Raw genomic sequence first — 23,565 nt, forward strand, 5'->3', positions numbered from 1 at the left:
CTTCGGATGAGCGGGACGGTGGCGAGTGAGAGGTCGGCGGAGCGGAGCTGGCGGTTGGATGTAGGAGAGTGTCTGTTGAGGTAGGCTGGGCCAGTCTTTTGGAGTGCCTTGTGTGCGTGGGTGAGGAGCATGAAGGATATCCTCTTGTTGACGAGGAGCCAATGCATGTTTCTCAGTTGGGGGGTGATGTGGGCTGTGCGTGGTATGTCGAGGATCAGTCGTGCCGAGGCATTTTGGATGAGTTGTAGTCACTTGAGCTTGGTCGGGGCTCCCGCATAGAGGGCGTTTCCATAGTAGTCTGCTGCTGACGAGGGCCTGGGTGACTCTTTCTTGTATTTGTCGGGAGCCATCTGTAGATCTTGCGGAGCATGCAGAGGGTGTTGAAGCAGGAGTAGGAGACAGCGTTGACTTGCTTGGTCATTGAGCGTTGAGTCTAGGATGATTCCCAGGTTGCGTGCGTGGTCGGTGGGTGTCTGAGCTGCCCCCGTGCCGTCTGCCACCAGGAGTCGTCCCAGGCTGAAGAGTTGGAGCTTTGGCTGTGATGGGGTCCTTGGTGAGGGAGAGAATCAGCTGAGTGTCATCGGCGTCGTAGATTATGTTGAGGTCGTGCTGTCGGGCTAAGTGTGCGAGCGGGGCCATGTAAATGTTGAACAGTGTCGGGCTGAGGGAGGATCACTGGGGTACGCTGCAGATCTCGGAGGCTTTGGAACGGAATGGGAGGAGGCGGACGCTCTGGGTTCTGCCAGAGAGAAAGGAAGTTGTCCCATACAGAGCCTTGTCTCAGATCCCTGGGGCGTGGAAGCGTGCACGCAGTGTGCGATGGCAGACGGTGTCGAAGGCAGCAGAGAGGTCTAGGAGGTTGAGTGCTGCGGTCTCGCCGTTGTCCAGCAGGATCCTGATGTTGGTGGCGGCGATGAGGGCAGTCTCGGTGCTGTGGTTGCTGCGGAAACCTGACTGGGAAGGGTCCAGGATTCTGTTTTCTTCGAGGTATCGGGTTGGCTGTCTGACGGTTTTCTCGATGACCTTGGCCCGGAAGGGTAGCAGAGAGATGGGCCGGAAATTCTTGAGGTCTCTTGGGTCTGCCTTAGGTTTTTAGGTTTCGCTGGGGGACGGAGCCGTTAGGCTCCTCCTCCAGAGAAATCTATTGAGTACAGTAAGCACTCTGGAACACGCCCCCCATCCCATTTGCTAGCTCCATAAATGGAGCCTAGCCATTGGACGAGGGGCCTGTCCATCAATGCCGGACCAGACACGGGGGCGTTCCCGAGATTCTTTGGCTTTGGCGACGCCGGGAACGCCCCCGAGTCTGGTCCGGCCGGGCCGTGCTTGCTGCTGTCCTGCCTTGTGTCCCTCCTCCCGCCGTCCCCACGTTTCCCGCCTCCCTCCCGACGTCCGTGTCCTTTCCCGCCCCCCTCGTCCTCTCCCGCCCGCCCCCCTCGTCCTCTCCCCCCCCCCCCCTGTCCTCACAAATAGTGGTATCCCGTCCCGCCCGGGGGTCAACCGGCAGCTGCTCGGCACCTTGGCCGAGGCACGAAGGGGCTGCGACCGCATTGGTGGCTTTTCGGAGGCTCGTCGGCAGAGGCGCGCTCTGATTGGCCGCTGCAGTGGGCCTGTCCCCGTGAGCTGCGCCGCCGTTGGTTGGAGCCTCGCCAGGATTCTGGATGCAGTTCTTGGTGGGCGAGCTTCTTTTTTAGAACCAACTTTATTGTTGTTTATTGTATGTCTGTGCTTTGTAATTTATATTAACAGCGCCCGACACGTTTTGCTCCCCCGGGCTCCTTTTTATTTTAACTATTTTTAGTTGGCTCGGCCGCTGCAGGATTCAGTCCTCTTTCTTTGTCCCTGCTTTTGCTGGGCGTTCCGATTTGATGTGAGTAGAGAACCGCCCACGTATTTATCCACGTGCGTGCGCTCAGTAACTGTTGGACACGATCGGACGGCGTGACGTGGAGCCACTGAGGAATTGCCGGCTGATTTGTTTCAGCGCGCACAGAGTAAGTGTTCGTTAGCTCAGTGCGTACTCAGGGTGGTCAACAGTACTTTGGGGGTGTATAAGCGAGGGGATTGTTTTTACCCCCGTGATTGGGCACGTTTGTCAAGGACTGTTCTGTATTCACAGGCTTCAGTTGACTTCTTGGATCACTGCCTTAGACGTAAACTATGGCCCGAGGCTACTTTGATTAGTGGAAGTACCGACCTAGAGAGAGGGAGGTAGGCGTAGATGTATCATTTATTTATTATTACTTTTCAGGATGCAGTTCTTGGTGGGCGAGCTTCTTTTTTAGAACCAACTTTATTGTTGTTTATTGTATGTCTGTGCTTTGTAATTTATATTAACAGCGCCCGACACGTTTTTGCTCCCCCGGGCTCCTTTTTATTTTATTTTAACTATTTTTAGTTGGCTCGGCCGCTGCAGGATTCAGTCCTCTTTCTTTGTCCCTGCTTTTGCTGGGCGTTCCGATTTGATGTGAGTAGAGAACCGCCCACGTATTTATCCACGTGCGTGCGCTCAGTAACTGTTGGACACGATCGGACGGCGTGACGTGGAGCCAGTGAGGAATTGCCGGCTGATTTGTTTCAGCGCGCACAGAGTAAGTGTTCGTTAGCTCAGTGCGTACTCAGGGTGGTCAACAGTACTTTGGGGGTGTATAAGCAAGGGGATTGTTTTTACCCCCGTGATTGGGCACGTTTGTCAAGGACTGTTCTGTATTCACAGGCTTCAGTTGACTTCATGGATCACTGCCTTAGACGTAAACTATGGCCCGAGGCTACTTTGATTAGTGGAAGTACCGACCTAAAGAGAGGGAGGTAGGCGTAGATGTATCATTTATTTATTATTACTTTTCGAAGCAAGGTCTTGTCACTAAACGGAGAAAAGTTGTATGTCACTGGATGCAGTGAAGATGTGGCCACATTTTAGACACTGCAAGAAATCGAGCGCTATGTTGATGTTTTTCTTTCCGTCGTTGTGCTGCTCATTGTCAGTGTTGCTCCCTCCTGTTGTCTGTACTGCTGCTTCCCTCCCACCCTCCCGTGGTCCGTGCTGCTTCCCTCATTCCTTCTTTCCCTCCCTCCCACCCTCCCGTTGTCAAAGGCTGCAGCTTCCCCCTCCCACCACCCTGTTATCCATGCTGCAGCTTCCCACCTCCCACCCTTCCGTTGGCCATGTTGCAGCTTCCCCCTCCCACCACCCTGTTGTCCTTGCTGCAGCTTCCCACCTCCCACCCTCCCGTTGTCCATGCTACTGCTTAGCGTCCCTCCCACCCATCCGTTGTCCATGCTGATGCTTCCCTCCCTTACACCCTACTGTAGTCCATGCTGCTGCCTAAATCCCCCCACCCTCCCCTTGTCTATGCTGCTGCTTCCCTCCCACATTCCAGTTGTCCATGCTGCTGCTTAAACCTCTGCACCCTCCTGTTGTATATACTGCTGCTTCCCTCCCTCCAACCTGCCTGTTGTCCATGCTGCTGCTTTCCTCCCACCCTCCTGTTGTCCATGCTGCTTCTGTCCCTCGAGTTTTCCTTGATGCTACTTCCCTTTCTTCAGTTGTCTATGCTGCTGCTTTCCTCCCTCACACCCTCCAGTTGTTCATGCTGCTGCTTCCCTCCCTCATACTCAAGTTGTCCATGCTGATGAAAGCATACTTCCCCGCCCCCCTCCCGCTGTCCGTGTGCTTGTTCCCGCCCCCCTCCGGCTGTCCGTGTGCCCGTTCCAGCCCCCCTCCGGCTGTCCGTGTGCCCGTTCCCACCCCCCCTCCCGCTGTCCGTGTGCCCGTTCCCGCCCCCCCCCCCCCCCCCCCCCCCCCCCCGCTGTCCGTGTCTCCTGGATGTGCAGTGGATTGCAGTTCACAGCACTTGCCTGGCCCAGTGTACTGTAGTGATGACTGTGTTTGGTGGGTGACAGCTGGCTGTGTAATTGGACTATAGGTGACAGCTGTACTGTGGACGGCGGGTAAGTGTGCTGCTTATGACGATTGATTGTCCACTGTTGGAAGCTGGTTGGGAACAGTTACTGTAGGCAACTCCTAGTCGTACATTTTACAGGTGACAGCTGGCTGTGCAGTGTACTAGGAGTGACAGCTGATTGTGCACCATTAGTGACATCTGTCTGCACAGTGGTTGTCATCCAGCTGTGCATACTATGATATGGGTGACACATGGATGAACATAAAGTAACAACTGCTTGCATTGTACAGATCATAGCAGGTTCCTGTGCAAAAATAGTAACAACTGGTTGTGCACTGCGTAGAAAAGTTAGCAAGAGCCGGCTGTAGTTTGCTGTAAGTCACACCTGGATTTGCGTGTATCATGTATGACAATTGGATTTGGTCAGTTTGCGACAGATAGCGAGCAGTTTACTGTATGTGATTGCATTCTGTTTTGTACTCTAGGTTGATGTGCGTAATGCCCCGTGGCTGTAAGCTGAGTGCTCAGTATGACACAGATGTCAGCGTGCTCAGAAAAGTATTGTGGTTGGCAGCTAAGTATTTGTTTTCCAGCTGGTTTAGCTGATTTTCCACTGTGTATCGTGGGTGACGGGCCTGGGCATGCAGTGTGTTTTGGTATAAAGCTTCATGTGTAGGGTATGGTCGTTGAACTGCACATCATAGGCTACATAGGTGGGTGCTTGCAGTGTATTTTGGTGACATAGGTCTGCTCAGTATAGGTCACATAGCAGAGTGCTTACAATTTGTGAACGAGCTAGGTTGAATATATATGTACAAAATAAGCATGCATTCTTTACAGTGTGCAGCTGCCTACAAATGTGTATTCATTACAGAGCGTTGGTGCACAGTCCTCAACTTATTTTCTGTACTGTGTGTGTTGGGGCTCTGTGTGTGTTGGGGCTCTGTGTGTGTTGGGGCTCTGTCTGTGTGGCTAGCTTTTTTTTGTAGGTGGCTCTGTGTGTGGGTGGCTCTGTGTGTGGGTGGCTCTGTGTGTGGGTGGCTCTTTGTGTGTGTGTGGGTGGCTCTCTGTGTGTGTGCGTGTGGGTGCAAATGCAATAGGTCTCGCATTTGCGAGAGATTAAGCTATTGGCATTGTAAATGACAATGCCATTTATTTATCTGTTTTCAAAACTAACACATAAATAAAACATTTGTCATTTACAATGCCAATAGCTCTAACTTTTACAAAGGCGAAACCGTTGCATTGTAAATGCTTGTTTGAGTAGGATGTGGATCTCAGTGTTTTTCCAGATGTCTGGGAAGGTCGCGGTCTCTAGGGAGAGATTGATGACGTTGCGCAGGTGGGGTGCAATGGTGCTGCTTGCTCTGTTGAAGATGTGGTGTGGGAATGGGTTCGACGGAGAGCCGTAGTGGATTGAGTGCATGGTCTTGATGGTGTCATCGATGCTCACGCTTGCCCAGGCTAGCAGGGGGTCGTGGTCGATGGTGTACGGAGGGTCTGTTGGGGCTGTCTGGGTGTTAAAGCTGTTGTGGATGTCTGCTATTTCGCGGTGGAAGAAGGTTGCGAGGGAGTCTCTCAGGGCTTGCGACAGCGGGATGTCGTTGGTGTTGGGAGCTGGGGTGGGAGAGTTCCTTCACGATATTGAAGAGTTCCTTGCTATTGTGTGCGGCGTTGTCAAGGCGGTCTTTAAAGAAAGTCCTCTTGGCCGCCCTGATTAGGTGGTGGTGGTTGTGGATGGCCGCTGTTTTGAGAGAAGTCGCCCTGCTATCTAGAGCCTGTTTACCCCGCAGATGGCCATCTAACTGTTTTCGCGGAACACACACCAAAGGAAACCACTAATCCAAGTAAGAGAATCATGTAGGACCTCGTTTGTAATAAGTGAAACAATGAGTTATTATTCTTTCAGAAAACTGGTCCTTATGCACCACTGTTTCACATTTATCCGCTCCCAGGCTCTAGATAGCAGGGCGACTTCTCTCAAAACAGCGGCAATACAGAGGATTGCATGAGCTATTTGTAAGTGGCGAGACTGAGTCGAGCATAAGCACGTGTAAATGCAAAACCATGTGAGACTAAATTAGGCTCTGTCTATTTCCTCCAGCTATTAACTGTTCAGCGTCGTGGGCGATTTAAATGCCACTACTAGTGAGGTAAGGAGTATTTGGCTTTAGTGGTGGAGCTAACTAAAAATAGACAGAAGAATAATATACTAAAGAAAGGTTTTTCTGTCTTTGTTCCACAGCATGGTCCTGATGAGAACTCCAAAAATGTGTTGAGTTCGAAACGCCCTTATAAAATGAGTTTTTATATGCCTGGGTAAAGTGAAATTTTACATTTCACTCCCCACATTGTATTAAAGAGCTGCTCAAATTCGACTTTGATGCTAGAAGAATTGGGTAAGTATGATCTGCAATATTTCTGCAGATTCAGAACCCCTGAAGTCTCCCCTAGTTGCACAGGGGGTGGGGGTCCGGGTGAAATTAGGGAAATACTTATAAAATGTGGCTTTATAAGCCCTGGTGCTACAAAAGTGGTGCAAGTCATTTTCCCCATTGCAAACCCCGTGGCCCATAGGTTAACACGGTAGAAAGTGATTGATTAATAAATATTGATAGGAGAGGACTAGCCGGACCATTCAAAGACTTCCCAGAATGGTCCTAGGAAATCCAATAATATATTGAATTTCTCCTAAAGTGTACATACAGTACATACGCCCTGGTGCCGTTGAGGTAAAGTCCAGGAGCTTTGCTCCCACGACCCAATTGAATTTCAATTAGAAACATTTGTGGAGTTGATTTGTATGGAAACCAGAAAAATAACAATTGTGCAAAACTGATTTTACTTATCTTTTCTCTAGGAAATGTCTGTGTGATTATCTAGGCATATCACACTGAGTAGAAAAAGTAATCTAAAAAGTAACCTCAAAATGAACTGGCCTGTAATTTTCTTTTCAAAGTCGATACAAAGTATATGTACAGCATTTCACAGTATTGGAGTACCAATAATTCAAACTTTAACCATTTCAAAGTACATTTGCAATTGCATTTCAAACTGTAAATTTATTAATAAGTATAAACTCACCTTAGCTAGACTTGCTTGTTTCTAGAAAATAAAATACCTAAAAGAATATTTTTTTTATACAAAACCAATTGGTCTGAAGTTCATTCTTTGAGTTTGTGAAATCATTTGCCGATTGAGTGGGTTCGACAAATGCTTAACTCCTCCCTCTGTTACTGCCTTACTGCTCGACCCGACTACCACAAATAGAGTAAGGTTCTATCTAACTTTACCTCTGCCTTACCTTTGGGGTTCCACTGGACTCTTCACACTATACCTCACTTTGGTATAGTATATACAGAGCCAGCTTCCTATAAGGATTCCCCACTGCTATTTTCAATGCCACTACTCTGCCAGGTACCTCTGTTTGCACACGCAGGACTGAGCCCGAAAAATAAGTGGCGAAGAGGACTGCCACCCGACTTTTTTCCCCCAGTGGAAGAAAAATACTACCTGTTGAACCATCTGGAGTGGAGGCGCTTCCAGTCAGCCCTTAGGAAATGGGTCTCTTGCAAGAGACATGTCACAATTGGTCTCTCTCAACATGACCAGAAGTGCGCATCTTAACAGGTTAATTTAGGCCCCTGACATTAAGTCTCAATATCTGTGCTCTAAGTGTTGTCAAAGTAGACCCCGGTTGCAGGGTCCACTTTGAGTCCCAATACGTTTGTTAAAGGGACCCCCCCCCCCAACCTCCTTCGGATCTCCCTCCATCCATCTGCCGATAACTACCCTTTTACTGTTGAGCCTTGACACAGTCTGTATCCTTGCAGTGGAGGAGCATCTTGCCTCAGGCCAATTTTTGTTGTCATCGGGACTTCAGTATATTACTGGCCCAGGGCTCAAACTCTGCAGGGCGTCAGAAATCAGTGTTTATTTGATTCCTCTGGGTCCATTCTGTTCTGTAGTTGTCAGTGCGGGGCTGGTTGCTCTTTCTGGCGTTCAAGTTACGTGGGTTTTGTGTTTCCTCTCGTCCAGTCCTCCAACGCAGTCTCTGACTGGATGGCCTTTGGGATGACGTGTCTTTCAGATGTTGCCCCCCCAGACTCATCCTTCTTGAGGTTCACGCTGAAAGCACCATCTGCAGCTTCTTGTTTCTTACCAAGGTCAATCTGAATTGTTGCCCCCAACGATAGCCGATTACTTTCTCCCTTAGAAAGCTTGTGGCTGGATTCAAGGCCCTACAGCACTAAAGTGTGATAGGCGAGGGGTCCTGATAAATTCCGACTTGGAGGCCCTCAAAAGCAATGGTTGCTATATTTCTGGCTGTGTTTATTATGACTTCTTTGAATGAATGGAGGCAATTGAGGATATCTTTCTGCTGACCCAGGCAAGATGCCGGCTTCCCAGCTTGGTGATTGCGGTCTAGAATGGTCTCGCTGTCCCCAAGCTCCGGAGTGGCGTGTCGAAAGAAGCGAACCACCAAATCTTCGAATTTCTCACCATCTGCCTGAAGTGGCACACCTTTGAGACGAACGTTAGACCGCTTCGAGCGGTTTTCTAGGTCTTCCAAGAGAATGGGTAGTTCTTTGTTGCGGTCCCTGAGGCCCAGTAGCTCCCGGACTTGTTATGTAAGCTCTTGAGCCCTTTGGTTACCTGCTTGCTCCAGGAAATCCACAGGATCTCCAATTTCTTGGACGTCAGCCTTGAGTTGTTTGGTGCCTGAGGCCACATCTTGTCTGAGGGCCACGAAGTCCTCTCCAAGCGTGCCAAAGAGCTGTTCTAGCTAGCCACTTGTGATGGCTCCACCATCTTTAGCTCGCTGACTCTGTATCTTTCTCTGGAGGTTGCGACCAATACGCTGTCCTACCATTTGTTATCAAGTCCACATCCAGGACATTTTCCAAATGCATACATGTGGTGGTGGCTCTGCATCTTCGGAAACACAATCTTCGTCTAACCTTACCTGGAGGACTAACCTATCAAGTTGTTCTTAGAAGCCCAGTTGCATTTCGAATGGACTTGCAACCTTCTCCCTCGATTGTGTCTTCACATCAATACCAGTCTAGAATTTGCTCTACTTGGGAGCTTCCATCGACACACGTATGTCCAAGGGTGTCACACTCTTCAACGGATGCCTCACCCATCAGTCCGTGGGGGTCTCCTCACTCCTTTCTTTGATGGCCTCCTGCATCTTTCTGACCCCCAATGCTCACCTCCACATGCACCTTCTCTGGGAGGGCTTGGAGGATCAGTGGGACCAGTTACTGGGGAATTGGGAGTACAGGATTACCCTATTCATGCATGCCATCAGGTCACTCCAGTGTTGGTGGTCTCCGAGAAATCTCCTGCAGGGGCTTCCTTTTCACCAACCGGACCCAATAAATATCATTGTAACGGATGCTTTTTTGTTTACATGGGGAGCCCACACAAGTCACCTGCAGATACAAGGTTCATGGTTTAAGAAAGTGGCTCTGTATATATTGGACCAAAGTAAGGTACAGTGTGTACAGAGTCCACAGTCCCCAGAGGTTTGGCAGAGGGTAAAATTATATATAACCTTACTCTCTAAAGTGGTAGCTTGGTCGAGCAGTAAGGCAATATCAAAAGACAGTGTAAAGCATTTGTTGTACACAGTCAGCAAATGGTCTCACAAACTCAAGAACTCCTAGATTTAGTCCTGGACATCTCTTGTAAACAATTGAGTAAAATCGTCTGACAAAATAATTCAAAATTCTGAATCTATGAAATATACCAATGCTGTATTTATGGGTATTTAAAACCTCTAATGTGGCACTTGACACTATTCTTACCTTTTAGTTTTAATGTAAAGGTACTAATTCTCTGGATTTAAACATGCTGCAAACTTGGCCAGTCACTTTATAGCCTGGGGTAAGGGGCATGTACCCACCATCTCCAAAGTGATCATCTTTGGCCGTCCACCTCTTTGCAAGGAGGTGCTCTAAAGAACTGAGTCATGACAGCAGCCTTGAGGTAACTAAGAGTTTAGTATAGTAGATGCAAAGTAAGCATTGTCACATGATGTCTGATCCAAGGTATTGCTGATATTTTCCTGCCATAGGCACTTGTGGTTAAAAGGCAACATCCGTTTCACATAGGTAGTGCTAAGGACACAACAAATTTGCCTTGTGACCGCATAAACTTTACAAGCTCGCTTATCCTCAAGTGTGGTGTTCAAAATGTCATTAACAAGACCCTATTATTCCTTAATTGTAATGCTGTTTTTTTTGTTTCATAGATGCTGCCTTTGAACACCAATATCCGTCTTGCTTACTCGAATGGTAAAGATGATGAGCAGAACTTTATTCAAAACCTCAGCTTGTTTCTTTGCACGTTTCTAAAAGAACATGGTCAGCTTATAGAAAAAAGACTTAATCTTCGGGAGACATTGATGGAGGTAAGTTACATTGATTCGACAAATACTGCTGAGCCAATTTCTGCTAGGATTTTTCAGTTAATGTATTCCTCTAGCCTGGGTTTTGTTTTGTGAATGGTCTAAAATCCTTTCATGTTGTCAGGCTTGTAATTCATGAGTGTAGGAAAGTAGGATTTGCTTTTGTGGTTACACCCACTTTTTGCCTGGTGCTATGCTGTTTCCGACTAGTCTTACCGGGAGCCTGCTAATCAGTACCCCAGTCTGTGCTATCTCCCCTAAATTGGTATGTTAAGTACTTTGGTACATCCCAGATTTGACTTTGGTGTACCCTTACCAGTCCCCAGTATATGGTACTGAGGTACCCTTGGCATAGATATTCCATGGGTCCCCAATGGGCTGAAGCATGTTGTTAGAAAGTGGGTTATTGGTAGGGGCAAATGTAGGTCTGCCACTGGCAATAAGGCCACTAACACATGATATGAGTCAGCATAGGTCTTAGAAAATTAATCCTTTGCTCAACCCTTGGTAACGTGGCTGCGAGCAGACAGGGTTAACTTCAAAGACCGGTATGTAAAGCATTTAAAAACACCAATTCAGTAAATAATTAACACAACACAAAATAAAAATCCAACACCAATTTATAAAAAAAATAGGTAATATTTTTATCTTTTAAATGACACCAAAACGAAAATAATCCACTGTAGGTAACCAGAATTATGAAATTAAAAAAGTCACTTTCTACTGCTTAGAAACCAACAGGGCCCCTTTTAGTCATTTCGTTTTTTTTGTCAGGGACACACCTTTTTAAATTGTTCTGAAGAATTTTCTCACCACTTTGGTAGGCAGCCTTCTTCAGCAAGCGGGGTCCAGTTAGAACACCTTCCTGAAGTTCTGCTTGCGGGTCCCAAAGTATCCAACACACAATCCAAGGTTCTGGAATCTCCAAGAGGGTCCTTGAAAGTGTGAAACTTCAATTCCGCAATCCACTTAAACAAAACCCTTACAAATCCACTGGTACTCCAGGCTTTGAATTCTTTGTGGGGCTGTCCAGGTGAGCTCTGTTAACCTGTAGCTTGCAGGGAGTTTCCACTCTTGAGTCTTTTGGCGGCAAGGTAATCCACAGGGCTGTAGTTTTAGATGGTGCTGTCTTCCAAGGTCAGGCCTTAGAGTTCCTTGCACATTAAAACCTTCAGCAGGGCACTTCTTCCTTCATTCAGTTTCAAGCAGCAGATTGAGGGCTATGCCCCTCTCAGATACTTATTCAAAATTCTCTGGGTCAAGCACCAGGTCACGTCTGACCAATGAGAGTAGGACAACTCCTCATAGTTATGACAATATCCTGTAGAGTGTGGCATTATTTTGTCCCAAAGGGCATCATTCTTCCAAATCTAGAAAGGCTTATTTTCCAGCGAGGAGATAAGAGATGACTAAACATACCCCCTGGGATGCCTTATTTCCATGGACTCTCCCCCTAACATCTGCACATACCTTCCTTAAGCCTAGCCCTGACTCTGGGTCAAGATTGTCGGAGAGGACTGAAACCCAGGACTCCCCATCTGCCTTTTAAATGCATAATTTACTACGCCACCTCCTGGCCTGGCATTCCTATAGAACAGCACACTGCCCTCCCAGCAGCCTGGCTAATCCACTTAACTCTGACCAATCGGGGCAGACCACTGAAAGGCTGAATTTGGACTTACAAACAAGAAAGTCTCATAACTTCTTGTATGTACACTTTAGGAGAAATTCAATAATATAATATTGTTGGATTTACTACTACCATTCTGGGAAGTATTTGAATGGTCCGGCTGGTCCTCTCCTATCATGTTTTATAATCAATCACTTCCTACCATGTTAACCTATGGGCCATGGGGTTTGCAATGGGGAAAATGACTTGGACCACTTTTCAAGAACCATATTTAATAAGTATTTCCCTAATTTCTACCGGACCCCCACCCTCTGTGCAACTAGGGGAGACTTCAGGGGTTCTGAAACTGCAGAAATATTGCATATCATACTTACCCAATTCTTCTAGCATCAAAGTCGAATTTGAGCAGCTCTTTAATACAATGTGGGGAGTGAAATGTAAAATTTCACTTTACCCAGGCATATAAAAACTCATTTTATAAGGGCGCTCCTTATAGATAACTGGCCCCCCACCCCTGGGATACCTAGGGGTGACCCTGGGGGTCCCTAATATGCAAAAACATGGTAGGGTTTTAACTTTTTAAGGGCCCCTACCCCCAAAGTCTAGTTTGGGCACAATTTAAGGTTTAAAAGCTGTCCTGGCCACCAGTGTAGCTTTTAAACTGACCTCGGGCTTCAGCACTGCACACATGCTGGTGCAGAGAATCTGCTGGCCACTGCCATGCCCCAGGATACTGGAGACTTCTAGGTAGTTTCCATACCCTGCCCTATTACTAACGGCTTATGGGGTAGGTCATGCCAATTACAGGGGTACCCCACCATACCATAGTGTACCCTAGTGTATGTTAGGTGTTTTAACTGGATTCTAATGTGTTCCTTTTAGCTTGGCACTGACTCTGGGCAAACAGAGACCAGGGTCAGTCAGTCAGTTACCACCAGTTCCAGTCAGCAAAAAGTTGGGTGTGCCCAGGGCACAGGATGACTTTGCAACACATGTATTATGACACCCACGGGAGACAACTCAAAATATAATTACAGGCCTGCCATTCTTACCTGTGTAAGCTGGTGCTATCCCCACCCACAAAAGATACAGGTCTCCGTATAATAAAGTTACTGCACTTAAAACCTATAAGTCACCCCTAAAGCAGGCCTTTCAATCCTGAAGGCAGTGTTCTTGGCTCGAAGTGTGAGCTTGCCCCTGAATAATTAGGACACCCCTACAACTTTCTGAGTCCATTCTCCCGGGTTGTAAGTGCATCAGCCATCACGCTATATAGAGATGCCATCCGTCATTACGCGATGACCATCTCTAAACTGACTAAAACTAACCCTGTCATGTTGGTATTACACTGTGTGGGAGGTATGATTCTCCAGTATTGGGTTGTCTTTCATAGATCCACATGCTTGAATATTCCCCGTTGTCGAAGTGGGAGTCCCACTGTACATTACATAACAATGTAGCCATAATACAAGCATATATACATAGAGAAAGCAAAAATCATAGTTTTGCGTAGATAGATAAAACATCACTTCTATGATATATCAGTCCTTATGTTTTGGTCCAAATTCAGGCCAATCCGGTGTCAGCACCTTCTTAGAATGTTCTCCTCAGAGGCTCATGCCCTCAGATTTTCTACTGCACGTCGTGTGAAGGCAGTCTTCCTGAGCTCTGCTCCGTTCTTCTGTCTTCTCAGAAATCCAATTTTAAGATGTCTACCACCAAGAAATCTCTCTTCAGACCATATGGAACCTGTGTGAATCAGATTTCAGTCTGAGGATCCTCATAAAAAGTGCAAATATTGCCTATATCCTGAACACCAATTCAAGGATTGTAAGATATGTAGAACCTTCTCTCAGAAGACCTTGAAGGACAGAGAAGGGTGTCTCCTTCTGTGGCTACGGAAGTTGAAGACTTCATAGAACCCTCTCTCTGATGGAGAGTGTCTTCAGTCAAGACTTGTTCATCCTTAAAGGGAACCAGTGAACCCCAAAAGGTGTCTCCAAACCTAAAGTGGTGAAGAAACATCATATGGATCAACCTTCAACTTCAAGAGGGGTGAGTTTTCCCCCCTCAGTCTTGCTGCACCTGCATGCCCTTGAGATCTGACTCTCAAGCTTCAAAGACTCCATCTACGCAGTTTTTACCTCAAACTGCTCATCTCGTCGACGAGCTAGTCGTCAATTCCCCCGTTGACGAGAGCTGCTGTTGTCACGTCTACGTCACCGACTTAATCATCTTAATCTTTGAAGCCGGCTATGATTCGGTCTACATCTTCATCGTCTACGTTAGTATCTGTTAAGGTGAGGCCTATTTCGTCTATGGTGCCTTTGTCCTCGTCGAGGTGTCAAGTAAGCAGAAGAAGATTTCGTCAACGCATTCTTCGGTGGTGGCTTCGTCGGCAGCGGCCTCGACAGAAAGTTCTACCTACCTCCAAGGATTTAGTACCTTTGAAATCCTCAAGTTCTCTACTTCAGCGGCGACACTTCTTAGGATACACTAATTCCAATCCAAACTTCTTCTCAACCTCCAGCTGTGTTAATTTCTTCAGATGATGAAGATTCTGAAAATGATGATAGATTCCGGGCTGCTTGCAGTCCCTCTGAACTTCTTATAAAGTGTCAGGACTTGGATGAGGATGAAGACCTAGAGGAAGAAGACGAAGATTCAGAAAGAACACATGCCCTGAGAACCTGATTGGCATGGACCCAGGACACATCAAGTCAAAGTGCATCAAGTGTCAAGCAAACAGTGTGAGGGTTACTGCAATAGAAATCCACTCGCCTATTACTACTGCCAGGACAGTTACGTCAATTGGGATGGGCACTTTGCTCATACAGTGCTGAAGGATTTTATAGTATGATTGTTTTGCAGACCCACCTCCAGGGGGGTATTGCTTGGGTATCTATTCTTATGTTACAATTCTGTGACTAGAAGTCTCTATAAGATGAGCAAGTTACCTTCCTTCGGTAACACCTTATTTGGTAAAGACTCTTTTCAGCCTAAATTCCTTACCGATTCACCAGTTCTCCCTGCTTTGCGAATTAATTTTTAGGTAGAGGGCTTTACCCCTTGCAGAGTCCTAGTTTTCCACACCAGTGGTCCGTGTTCTTTGTGGTTCTTCTCTCCGGATGCAGAATGTTGGGTAACAAAAGTGGCATTTGCACGTTAAGGTGGCTGTTGTACCACACACCGCACACGTTGCTTCTGGCTTAGACGACACCCTGCGGAGCCGAACTACAGCACCTAAAAATTTCCAGATCCAGTCTGACTCCTGGGGAGAATTCTAACTTAAGGCATCTTCACCAGATAAGGTGTTGTTGAAGGTAACTTGTTCCTTTTAGCAACGAAATGTTCCAAAATAAAAACTGAGATGTGCTTGGGTGTTGCCTATATAGGCCTGCGCATGTTGCTTTCAGTGTGGTCTGATATGAAGCCTATCTACCTCACTGACCGGCCCACAGATGTACTGCTCCATTTTCCAAATTCAGTCTGATGGCTTGGGAATATTCAAAGGTAAGGAATCTGCAGCTATATTGAGAGAAGATGCTGCTAACCGTGAGTAACTTCTCCATCCTGATCAAATAGGACAGTTTTCTGTTCACCCATGTTAATTTGTTTTCCTTTGAAAATGAGTTATTGTTTATCCTACAGAGTTAGATATCCTGTTCTCTTCTCCTGCGGGGATGTGAATGTTTGATAGCTTTTTGGTATGAAATAAGTTGTACTTGTGACCATGGCATCATACATAATAAATATAGCTCTTTTGAAACCATATGGCTATTGTATGTTCTGAGAAGAGACCTGCCTAATGGAAGTGGCCTGCATCAAGTGATAATGGTGAATGGTAGTAAGATTAAATGTTTGACTTTTTTCTTTAGGCTCTACACTACATGTTGTTGGTATCTGAGGTAGAAGAAACGGAAATCTTCAAAATCTGCCTGGAATATTGGAATCACTTGGCTGCAGAACTGTATCGAGAGAGCCCATTTTCAACATCTGCCTCACCGTTGCTATCTGGAAGTCAGCATTTTGATGTTCCTCCAAGAAGACAACTTTATTTGCCTGTTCTCTCCAAGGTATAGTGAATGTAACGTACGTGTGTATGAATGTATAAATATTCACAAAAGAAAACTAAAGCTTACAGGGTTAGATTTGACTCCTACAACAATTCAGCCGTTCTAGTTACGAGTTAACTATAGCTCGCGCCCCCACAATGCAGTGCTTATGACCGAACATATTACATTACTCATGAAATGGTCCGTAACATCACTGATATCTCAAATGACCTCACAGAGTTACTCTGGTTACTATAACGTCTGAATTTCTCTGGTTTTGAGTAGGTAAATTCTGACCCTAACTATAATGTCCCTGTAACCTTTGTTTTTTTTAGTGAATTTCTAAGGTTTTTTTAACTAGCATTCACATTTGCAGAGTGGTGGAGAAAGAGACCAGCTCTCAGGAATTCCGCTGTTTAGTACTTACAGGAGGTACCAGGAGAGCTTCTTGGTCCCCAAGGTCCCTTTGGAGCCAAGGGGACTACATCCCCCAACTAGTAGTGCGCCTGGAGACACGTTTGCAGAGTAGTTGAGTAAGGGGACATGGCCTCTGACAACTTCTCAGCAATCCTGCTGTGTGGGACTTCGGGAGGTAACAGGAGGGGCAGTTGGCCCCAAGGACGTCCTTGGTGAAGAAGGGGGGGGGGGGGCAACCCCTCCTATTACCTCCTGTAAGTCCCTTACAGCAGGATTGCTTAGATCTGATAGCAGGCCATGTCCCCTTTCTCCACCACTCTGCAAACGCACCTCCTGACACACTACTAGTTAGGGGATGCATTCCCCTTGGCTATTGTTGGTCCTTGGGAGCCAACTACCCCTCCTATTACCACCACTAAGCTCCACCCAGCTCGATTGCTGATATGTGGTCAGAGGCCACGCCCCTTTGTTAACACTGCTAACACGCATCCTGGCGCAATTCTGCTTGGGAAGGATGAAGTCCACTTTAGTCCTGTGGCCCTTGGGAGGAAAGGGGACCTCACCCACCAACCAGCAGTGCGCCTAGAGGCACGTTTGCAGAGTGGTGGAGAAAGGAGCCTTGTCTCTGACCACCTCTCAGCAATCCTACTGTGTGGCTTACTGGAGGTAACAGGTGGGCTAGTTGGTCCCTAATAACCCACATCAGATCCTGAGATGCTAGAGGAGTGGGCTGGCCACTCTAAAGAAAGTTAGACTGTGATGATGCGTATACTGATCAAATACGCATAAAAAGACAAAGAAAATTGTTGAAGAAATCGAAGCTACAATTGAGGAACTTTTATATGGAGAAACTACAAACGCGACTGATGAAATTGGAGGAGGAGATCACAGCGCGTAAACAGCGGGAATTTATAAGAGATTACAAAGACTACCAATCGGGAAGAACTTTAAAGTTCCATAAAAAATACGACCACTTGTTCAGAGACTGAATCGGGTCCCAACAAAAAAAAGAATCCAGAAAGTACCAACAGCGACGAGAAGGAATGCGGTGCAGACGGAAGAAAGTGAGACGTCTGACAGCAATCTCTCCGATGTTTCACTGGAAAGATTAAGCCAACGTGAACCCGTAGCAACCCCAAGCTGCAATAATTTCCTGAAGCAGTTTCAATTGATCAACAAAGCAAAACAAGATCAGTTAAATGCACAAGAAAGGGATCAGGATTTTTGGAGAGGCCGAGGACAACGCGGCAAAACGCGAGGAACAAGAGGAACAAAAAAGCAAGAAGAAGGCGGAAGAAACGCATCGAATGCAGCTACTCCAATGGCAACACGAGCCAAGAAGGGAACAAAATGACTGTCATCAATCTTTCCAACCGTGAGTTGACTAATATTGAAAGTAATGTTTTATCACTGGGATTATCCTTTTGTCCTACCAAGAGCATGGACTATGTGCAAATGCGAATTAACGTTTTCTACTTTTTACGTAAACTTGAGTTAAAAAAGTGGTTTCATTTACATCCTATGCCACCGATGAGCAATAGTATAACTGAAAAATTGCCATCTATGACTATCTCTGAATTTCAGACTTAAAAACTGTATGTGAATTAAATGAAAATGTCGACCATCATGACGATTCATTGCTCAACTTACAGGACACTGATATTATCCTAGATGATGCTGGTTTCAGCGGTTTTAAACCTAAATCGAAATTCCTACCCATGGTACACTGTGATGCACTAGATGTATTTGAACAGAGTGTAACGAAAACTGAAAACATTTGCTACAAAAAATATGGAAGATCTAATTTCAACCTTAAACAAGATCAACTAGTTGCGATAAATTGAAGAATGACCCCTCCATTATCATTACACAATCTGATAAGGGGGGGAATGTAATGGTTTGGGGAAGGAATGAATATATCAGTGAGGGTGTACGCTAACTATCAGATACCACCTGTTACAAAAAAGTTGATAAAAAGAAATGGAAAATTCTAACTTCAAATACGATGAAATACTTGAGAATTGGAAAGACAAAGGTTTATTAACTTGGACGAATATAGAAGTCTAAAATACAAATATGCAAAAACACCGGTATTATATTCGTTACCAGAATTGCATAAGGATCCTAAAAATCCTCCCGGTAGACAGATAGTCTCCTCTATGGGTTCGAAACTTGAGATGACATCTAAATACATGGACTTTTTCCTGAGACCTTTGGTCACTGCCTTACCAGCATATCTGAGGGACACAATGCACTTTTTGAACATGATTGATGGCATACATTGGGAACCTGATTTCTTACTGATTACACTAGATGTGACTAGCTTATATACATCTATTAAGCATGATCTGAGGATCCAAGCAATCAGACATTTTCTAAAAGCTAGATCCATCTCTTGATGCATACTGAAATGTTGGTGGATATGGTGGCTTACTGTTTGTCTAATAACTATTTTTTCTTTGGACAACTGTATGTACAACTACAAGGGACAGCAATGGGCACTTGCTTCGCCCCAAGTTATGCCAACCTCTTTATGGGGTGGTGGGAGGAGCAAGTGTCCATTTGCTTTGAACAATTTAACAAACCTATTCTATGGTCAAGGTTTATTGACGATATTTTCGTCATTTGGAGAAGGTATCGTGAAAGCGCAAGTGAATTCATTCGAACGCTGAATACCAATGATTTGAATATTGAACTAACTTCAGCACAGATTCCATAATATTCCTTGATGTAGAAGTACAGGTGCATAACAACCATTTAAAAACCAGACTCCACAGGAAGGATACGGCTGGAAATAGTTTATTTGCATCAAGTTCGCATCCTTACAGCCTTATCCAAAGCATCCCCTATGGGGAACTCATTCGTGCTAAGAGAAATAGTAGCACAGAGGAGGAGTTTGAAAAAGAAATGACTTATGTGTGAAAGATTCAAACAGAGGGGGTATGCACAAAAGATAATCAAGAGAGCTGTAAACAAGGTAGATGAGTTGGACAGAACTGCTCTCTTAAATCCCAAAATCAAAGATGATAAAAATGACAATCAAATCAGGTTCATCGCAACTTATTCTAGCCAAGCCTTTCAGGTACGCAAAATTTTAAAAGAAAACTGGCAAATATTAAAAACCGATCCTATTCTGGATAAATGCCTACATGAAACCCCACAAATAACTTTTAGAAGGGTTATGTCACCGAAAGATGGATTGAGTCGCAACCATATTTTTCTATTCAATATACTCTTGTGGAGGAGTGCTAGAGTGACTGTCTAAAACTTCTAAAAAAGGGCTCTTTAGACCCGGTGCTTCCTGTAGTAAGTTGAGACTGCAGGTAGATGACAAACATGAAGACGGCCTCTACTGTCTCTACCCTCAACATTCTGCCAAGGATTGTAAGGTCTGCCGCACCTTTTCTGTCAAGACTTTAAAGGACAGAGAGGGGACGCCTGCTTCTGTGGCTTCAGAGACTAAAGGACAAGGATCAAACCGTCTCTTCAGGTGAGAGCGAGTGTTCCTTCAGGAGCTCACACTCCTCAGCCAAAAGGCCAAGACAGACATCTCCAGGTCCGTCTGATATGCCACCTCAAAAGAAGACGCCAAAGTCTTCAGAGGGTCGTCCAAAAACCATGGCAGTTAATACTTCTCTCCAGGAAGCCACATTCAAGAAGCCTGTGCTGGTGTCTTCTGTGACAGTGTTGACAGTATCCATCTATACATCGACAGCATCAGCCTTCACCATCTTGTCGACAACTACCTCAGCATCGTCGTCGACGTGTAGGTCTATTATTTCTATAATTCCTGTCAAAAAAGCGTCGACGACAACTTCCACGTCGGAGAAGCCGAAGGTCCCATCGACTTATTCGTCCACGAAGCCATCGACATCGACATCAGCGTCGACTAAGCCATCGACGTCGACACCAGCGTCGACAAAGCCATCGACTACGAGATCGTCTATGAAGCCGTCGACGACTGCTCCAGCGTCGACGTAGACTAAGAAACCATCGTCGACGACACCGTCGACTAGGCGGTCGTTGACTAAGATGAGATGTCTGCTGTGGATGTCAGCATCTCACCGCCGATTACCACCCCGTCGACGCGCCCATCGACGGAAGACTCTCCTAAGCTGAAGTATACTTATACACACTTCAGGATGTCAACGCGTATGCTGGCGCCAGAGAATACGTCTCCTAGCAAAGTCCAGCCACTGCCACCGGTCCACTTACTGGAGACTGAGGATTCTGCTGATGGTGCCATGTTCCACACTGCAACAAGTCCATCACAGCTCAACGTCAAAGTCCATGAGAGTTAGGATTGCGAAGACCTGGGTCAGGCAGAAGTGCCATACCAGGAGGAATATCAACCGCCTCCACTTTACCAACCTATGGTGTGCCTCCCGGCCTCCATATTCACAGACCACCAATTCCTCATAGCGGATTACAAGCAGCGGTTTCCGCCTACTCCAGTAGTGCCTCCACAACCAGCTCCTCCTCCTCGCCATACACCACCACTGCTGGTCATTCGTCCGGACACTGTGACTTTACCTCCTCAACCGTCTTCTGAGGAAGAAGAGGAAGCAGTAAGAGAAGATGAAGTAGATCAACAGGAGGAGGGAGAATAGAGGATGACGAGTGGAATAACTAGGTCATTGAACATCCGGCATCCCCAGAACAGGCGCAGGCGGATTCACCCCCAGAAGATATTGGGGGTTTCATAATGTTGTTGAGAGGGCAGCAGCGAGGTTCAAAATAGAGATGACCACGCAACCTCAGGATTGCTTCCTATATGACTTTAAAGAGCCATTCAAGAAGGCGGTTCGGTCAATCCCTATTGAATACATCTGAGACCAGGGGGTGAAAATAATGAAAAACCCCTCATCTTTACTACCACTGCCGACCAGGCTTAATAAGAAGTATAAGGCCCCGGACACGGCTCCGGCATGCCTTACAGGCCATACCAAACCGGACTCCGTAATTACCCAGCAGCGCAGCGGAAGTCCAGCAACCCATCTGCTCTGCTGTGCTGACTGCGAAGAAATTCTCATCGATGTCTGCCCTTACTGTCAGGGCGGCAAACTTGCTAGCGCTCTTAGGGCGTTACAATCGCCAGATGTGGGCAGATGTTGCCCCATATCTGGGCACACTGCCAGCGGAGCAGAAAGAAGAGGTAAAAAAAATCCTCCTGGAGGGAGAGATCCGCCTCGGAAATTATTGATGTGGCGATGGATATCGCCTCTACAGGATTTAATTCAGAAAAGGGGGTGGTGATGAACAGAGTGTCTGAATTAAGCAGACCACTCTTACCCAGTCCAAAGATCAGGGCTTGATCCATCACCGTTTTTTAGCTCACTGCACCATCCCAGCTCAGAACCTGGCTACATGCAAATTAGTCTGTTCCTGTCCCAGTGCATGATGGGAACAGGGCAAACCAAACTACCAAGCCAATTCTTATACTGGGAAGGAAACAAGCTTCCGGGGACCGGTTTCTGGCATTTCAGCCGTCGTCGGCCCGGCTTGCTTGTATCCTGATGGTGCAATGAGCAAGGGACTCGCATCTGAGTAGCCCTGATCTTTGGACTGGGTAAGAGTGGTCTGCTTAATTCAGACACTCTGTTCATCACCACCCCCTTTTCTGAATCATCTACAGGATTTAGGCAGCTGGCGGGGGCAGCAGTCCTTAGGCGCCAGGGCTGGCTGAAAGCTACATCTTTCCGGCTGGAGATACAGACCAAAGTACTGGACATGCCGTTTGACGGAAAGCTGCTCTTTGGGCAGCATATCGATGAGATGCTGCAGGGTATCAAGAAAGATACTGAGACCGCAAAAGCCTTGGGTACCCTCCAGTACAAAATACTTCCTTTCGGGGCTCCAGAGGAAGAAACCAGCAGACAAGAGGTGGCTATCAGGGATACAAATCCTCCTACGGCTCGTCCCAGCAATACAAGCCTCAATACCAACAGAGGCAGCAACAAGGCCAGTCCTCGTACAATAAGTCTTCCTTTCGAGGAAGAGGAGGAAAGAGAATCCACCAGAAGGCCTCCGCTTCTTCTCCACATTACGAAGTTGGAGGGAAGATTTCCAACTTCCTCCACAATTGGCAAAAAATAACGACGGATCGCTGGGTTCTCCAGCTGGTTCGGTTCGGCCATACTTTGGAGTTCATTGAAACTCCTCCTTCATGTCCAATGCAGCACAAGATCTACATCTCCTTCAAGCTGAACTCTCACTAATGCTCCAGAAAGGAGCTGTAGAAAGAGTTCCCAGAGGTCAGAGGGGGAAAGGATTCTATTCCCCGTTCTTCCTAATAAGAAAAAAGGAGAAGAAATGGAGACCTATATTGGATCCAAGGAACCTCAAAAAACAATTGTTCCGTATGGTATCCATTCAGGAGGTGTTACAACTACTCAATTCCAAATATTTCATGGTGTCCTTAGACCTCCAGGACGCCTATTTTCACATACTCATCCACAAAAGTCACCGCCAATACCTAAGGTTTGTAGTGGCGAGCAGACATTACCAATTCAAAGTGTTGCCATTCGGCCTGAAGTCGGCGCCACGCATTTTCACGAAATGCCTATCTCCAGTGGTGGAGAAGTGTGGCTCAATGGTTAGAGCGGCAGACCCTGATGCAGAGGTTTAGCCCGGGACCAGGGTTCAATTCCCTGCCTCGGCGGGTCTTGGGCTCAAAAATTCCACGGACCTGATAATTCTCGCCTCGGTGCCTATTCCAATCATGGAGTCCCACTCTGCAACTCTGGGCAATAGCTTGCTTAACCTCCACAACGGCCCCCACAATGCTAAGGATGCCTGGCCTCCACCTTGGGGTGCCCAGGAGTGGACACCTCACAGGGAAAGCCAGGATGGGTTCCACAGCGGTATTCGTACAAGCGCCTTGAGACCCTTGCGGGTGAGTAGTGCGCTACACACGTATCAATTTAAATTTACATTTTACAGTGGCAGCGTACCTTCGCCAGCACCTATCACCAGGTATTCCCCTACTTGGACGATTGGCTCATCAAGTCTCCTACTCTAGAAAGCGTGAACAGATCTTCCAACGCCTGTCTTCAGCTCTTCGAGAGTCTGGGGCTTACGCTCAACCAGGAAAAGTCAGCATTGCAGCCCTCAACGCCTCACTTTCCTGGGAGCAACTCTAGA

The 23,565-nt window shown here is 46.7% G+C and overlaps 1 protein-coding gene across 1 annotated transcript in view; it reads left to right on the forward strand.

Moving 5' to 3' along the window:
- Positions 1 to 23,565, forward strand: part of LOC147659374 (exportin-1-like) — a 379,442-nt gene that overhangs the window by 304,982 nt on the left and 50,895 nt on the right. Inside the window, exons 10-11 of the mRNA XM_086951792.1 lie at positions 10,165 to 10,323; positions 15,829 to 16,026. Of these exons, the coding sequence (XP_086807918.1) occupies positions 10,165 to 10,323; positions 15,829 to 16,026 (357 nt within the window). The remainder of the gene's footprint in view (positions 1 to 10,164; positions 10,324 to 15,828; positions 16,027 to 23,565) is intronic.

The sequence above is a fragment of the Lissotriton vulgaris genome, unplaced genomic scaffold (genome assembly GCF_964263255.1).
Source record: "Lissotriton vulgaris unplaced genomic scaffold, aLisVul1.2 SCAFFOLD_2182, whole genome shotgun sequence".
Lineage (NCBI taxonomy): Eukaryota > Metazoa > Chordata > Amphibia > Caudata > Salamandridae > Lissotriton > Lissotriton vulgaris.